Genomic DNA, 4,395 nt, shown 5'->3' with positions numbered 1-4,395 from the left:
GCCGCCCCATATACCAAGGGTGGTGGGTTCTAACCCAGCCCTGGCCATACTGCAACAACAACAAAACAGCCGAGCATTGTGGCAGGCGCTTGTAGTCCCAGCTACTTAGGAGGCTGAGGCAAGAGAATGGCCTAAGCCCAAGAGCTGGAGGTTGCTGTGAGCTGTGACGCCAAAGCACTCTACCAAGAGCAACAAAGTGAGACTCTGTCTCTTAAAAAAAAAAAAAGATTGGAGTCCTACTCAGGTGAGGAAGGATGGGGCTAGTTGGTGAGTAAGGGGAGGGCTAGAGGCTCCCACGGAGCCAAAATGGGACAAACAAGAAGGAAGGAGGGGAAGGTGGGTCCAGGATATGGGAGGAGTCCTTACATCAAGTGGGAGCAGGGAGGAGACTTAAGAGAACCCTCCAGAGTTGGGAAAAGGTCTAGGATCTGGGAAAGCCAGGTCAGGGTGGGCGAGGCTGGGTTCCCCGGCTTGCCCTCTGGGCGCCTCACCTTACGCTCCATGCGCTCATTCTCCAGTTTCTTCTCCTCCGCGCGCTTCTTGCACTCAGTTACGTAGCGCTCACGCTTCCTGCGCTCTTGTAACACAGTCTCCTCCAGATACTGCAGCTGGTTCTGCAGAGGAGCCAGGAGAGCAGGGGGAATGGGACCAGCTGGCACCTACCGCGGCTCGTGGCAGGGTCCTGGGAGACAGATGGAAGGGGCTCCAGAACCATGGAAGCGGGGCAGGACACCCGGAGCTGGTGGGGCCGCACCTTGGCAATGTCCCGGGCATTGAGGGCCTCTTGGTTCACCACGTGCAGTTCCTCCAGCTCGTGTTTGGTACGCACCACCTCAGCCTCCATGGAGTCCAGCCGGTTCTCCAAGTTAAGGCTCTCCTCCTGGGGCGTGAGGGTGGGGCAGGCCTGTGACTGACCACTGTCCGCGGCCAGGCCTGCCTGCCCTTCCTGCCTCCCTTTCCCAAGCAGTCCTAGTCCCTACCTGTAGATAGGCCTTGAGATGCAGGTACACACCGGTAATGTGTTCTGCCTCTTCCGCCTTCATCCGGGCCTTCTCCAGACGGTTCTCCAAGTTCCGCATGGTCTAGAGGGCAGCAGAGCTGGGCTGAATTCCCTCTGCCCTCAAATCCTGTCCCAGAACCCTGCCTCACAGTCCTCACCAGCCATACCTTGGCTACCTCCGTATTGCTGTCTTGTGCCTCAGCCATCTCCAGGTGGCGAAGGCGGTACTGGAGTTGCAGCTCCTCCAGCCGGCTCTGCCGCAACACGACCTGGTGCCGCAGGGCATTGAGCTGCTTCACCTTCTCACTTAGCCGGTAGTCCAGGTGCTCTAGGGCTTGCTGCAGGGAGGGAAGCGAGACCAGGGGGCAGGGCCTGAACCCCCACCTAGTCCTTCCCTCATATTGTGACTTTCAGGATGCCCAGTCTCCAGTTTTTCACTCATCTCCCTAGCCACTCTTCTCTCTGTCCTGGTGATTTTTTTTTTTTTTTTTTTTTTTGGAGACTGTCTCACTTTGTTGTCCTTGCTAGAGTGCAGTGGTGTCAGCGCACAGCAACCTCAGACTCTTGGGCTCAAGTGATCCTTTGGCCTCAGCCAATCTAGTAGCTGGGACAGGTGCCTGCCACAATGCCTGACCTTTTTTTTTTTTTCGCAGTTTTTGGCTGGGGCCGGGTTTGAACACGCCACCTCCAACATATGGGACCGGCGCCTTACTCCTTTGAGCCACAGGTGCTGCCTTGCCTGGCCATTTTTAGAGATGAAGTCTCAGGCCGGTCTCTAACTCCTGAACTCAAACAATTTACCTGCTTTGGCCTCCTAGAGTGGTAGGATTATAGGTGTGAGCCACCACGCCTGGCCTCAGTTTCAGGGTTTTAAAAGCTAGGTATACACTGAAGACACCCAAATCTAACCTCCCCTTTGAACTACAGGCTCATATATCCAAACACTGCTTTCCAGATCTCTCCACAAGTACCTCAAAATCATCACTTCCAAAATCAAGCACCTGATTTTTCTCCAAACCTTCCCTCCTTACATCTTCCCCATTGCAGATCATAGCAGGTTCCTCATTCTCAGGATTTGAGTCCACAACCTTGATCTTATCTTCAACCCTTTTTTCCCCCTCTACTACTTATATCCAATTTGTTAACAAATTCACTGCTCTATTTCACAGATTCCCCTGGAGATCTCTTTCATTCCACTGCTATTGCTTTTATCCTAGTGTAGCCAACACTATCTTTTTCATTTTTTTTAAAGGGCCAAGTCCACTCTCACTTTGTGTGGAGTGCAGTGGTGCACTCATAGCTCCCTGCAGCTTTGAACTCCTGGGCTCAAGCAATCTTCCTACCTCACCCTCCTGAGAAAGCTCACAGTGCCACATATGGCTAATTAAAAAATTTTTTTTTGTGTGGACAGGTTTTCACTATATTTCCCTGACTGATCTGGGACTCCTGACCTCAAGTGATTGTCCTGTTTCTGCCTCCCAAGGTGTGGGATTACAGGTGTGAGCCACTGTACTCAGGGGATATGAGCTTTTTAGAAGTAGAGACTTGGTCTGTTTTTTCACCACACCTAATATCATGCCAGGTGCAAGGCAAGTGTGTAGTAAAGATGTAATTGAGCACATGGATGGTGGCTTGCATGGAAAAAGGATTGGAGGAAGTGGGTCTGGAGGTAGGGAGTCCAGTGGGGAGGGGACACAGGCTAGAAATGAAGGGTGATGGTTTGTGGGGTGAGAGTGGAGCAAACCTGTCCTGTCCTGTTCTTCAGATACGGCTTCTCTGACTTCCATTCCTGAATCACTGCCTGGACCACTTTCTCATCTCCCTGTAAAGGAGAAGATTCCAGTCACTTCTCACCCTGGCCACCTCCACCTGAGGCCAAGCGCTGGCCCCATGTACCCTGGAATCCCTTCACCTGTCTCTGTACCCTCACCTTGAGCAGGTCCGTCAGCTGTAATTCAAGTGCCTTATTCTCCTCATGGAGCTGATTAATGGTTTCCTGGTTCTTCTTGATGTTCCACTGGGAGCTCTCATAAAAGGCCTTCCGGTCCCCCTCTAGGGAGCAGTGAGGTGGGCAGACACAGCTCAGTGTCATTAGGTAGGTGCAACATCCCAGAGGGAAGATCTTTTTGCCATGGTCAAATTAATATTATAACAGTACAGTCATCCCTCAGTATACTCAGGAGATTGATTCCAGGACCCCTGAGTATATCAAAATCCACACATATTCAAGTCCTGCAGAACATGTAGATATAAAAAAGTCAGCCCTCTATAGACTTGGGTTTTGCATCCTGAGAATACTGTAATGATGCTAGTTGTAGGATGTAGATGCAGAACCCATGGGTACAGGCCAACTATATTTATTTGGGAAAAAAAAACCCTGCATGCAATTGGACATGCAGAGGTCAAACCCGTGTTATTCAAGGATCAACTTTGAGCATGTATTATGTGTTGGATGTTGCACTAAGAATTTTCCATGTGCCATATACCCTATGCCAATATGCACATAGCTGTATGCATATCATACCCATTTCACAGATGAGAAGACTGAGGTTCAGACTGGTTAAATGGTTCAAGGTTGCATTCAACCTTGAATGCAACCCACACCTTCAACAACTATCCAAGATTACCTCTTAAGAATAACCAAAATAGGCTGGGCGCCTGTAGCTCAAGCGGCTAAGGCGCCAGCCACATACACCAGAGCTGGCTGTTCGAATCCAGCACAGGCCTGCCAAACAACAATGACAACTATAACCAAAAAATAGCTGGGCATTTTGGCAGGTGCCTGTAGTCCCAGCTACTTGGGAGGCTGAGGCAAGAGAATTGCTTAAGCCCAGGAATTGGAGGTTGCTGTGAACTGTGATGCACTTTACCCAAGACAACAGCTTGAGACTCTGTCTCAAAAAAAAAAAAAAAAAAAAACCAAAATGATAATAATGATGATGGCTTACACCTATTGATTCCTCAACCTTGGCACCACTGACATTTGGGCTGGATAAATATTTGCTGTGCAGGGCTGTTCTGTGCCTTATAGGATGCTGACCAGCAGCTTGCCCTCTACCCACTAAATGCCGGTAGCAGACCCTTCAACAGTATGACAACCAAAGATGTCTCCAGACATTGCCAAATGGTCGCTGGAGAGCAAAATTACCCTCATCCATTGAGAACCCTAGATTTGCATTTTATAGTGTTACATTTTACCATGTGCCAACCACTGTTCTAGGAGCATACACATTTCAAAAGTGGCTAAGGCGTCAGCCACATACACCTAAGGTGGCGGGTTCGAATCCAGTCCAGGCCCGCCAAACAACGATGGCTGCAACCAAAAAATAGCCAGGCGTTGTGGCAGGCGCCTGTGGTCCCAGCTACTTGGGAGGTGGAGGCAGGAGACTCGCTTG

At 50.3% G+C, this 4,395-nt stretch overlaps 1 protein-coding gene across 2 annotated transcripts in view; it reads right to left on the bottom strand.

Annotated features, from left to right (window-relative positions):
- CCDC151 (coiled-coil domain containing 151) overlaps window positions 1-4,395 on the bottom strand; it is a 10,307-nt gene that overhangs the window by 5,382 nt on the left and 530 nt on the right. The window contains exons 2-7 of one of the 2 annotated variants that reach the window (XM_023518064.1): window positions 2,931-3,052; window positions 2,745-2,822; window positions 1,168-1,338; window positions 981-1,082; window positions 755-880; window positions 492-614 (exon numbers count right to left, since the gene is read on the bottom strand). In XM_023518064.1, the coding sequence (XP_023373832.1) occupies window positions 492-614; window positions 755-880; window positions 981-1,082; window positions 1,168-1,338; window positions 2,745-2,822; window positions 2,931-3,052 (722 nt within the window). The remainder of the gene's footprint in view (window positions 1-491; window positions 615-754; window positions 881-980; window positions 1,083-1,167; window positions 1,339-2,744; window positions 2,823-2,930; window positions 3,053-4,395) is intronic. The other variant, XM_012810171.2, reaches the window with a different exon arrangement.

The sequence above is a fragment of the Otolemur garnettii genome, unplaced genomic scaffold, assembly GCF_000181295.1.
Source record: "Otolemur garnettii isolate 467f Iridium unplaced genomic scaffold, OtoGar3 scaffold00127, whole genome shotgun sequence".
Lineage (NCBI taxonomy): Eukaryota > Metazoa > Chordata > Mammalia > Primates > Galagidae > Otolemur > Otolemur garnettii.
This window is presented reverse-complemented; position numbering and strand designations above follow the sequence as displayed.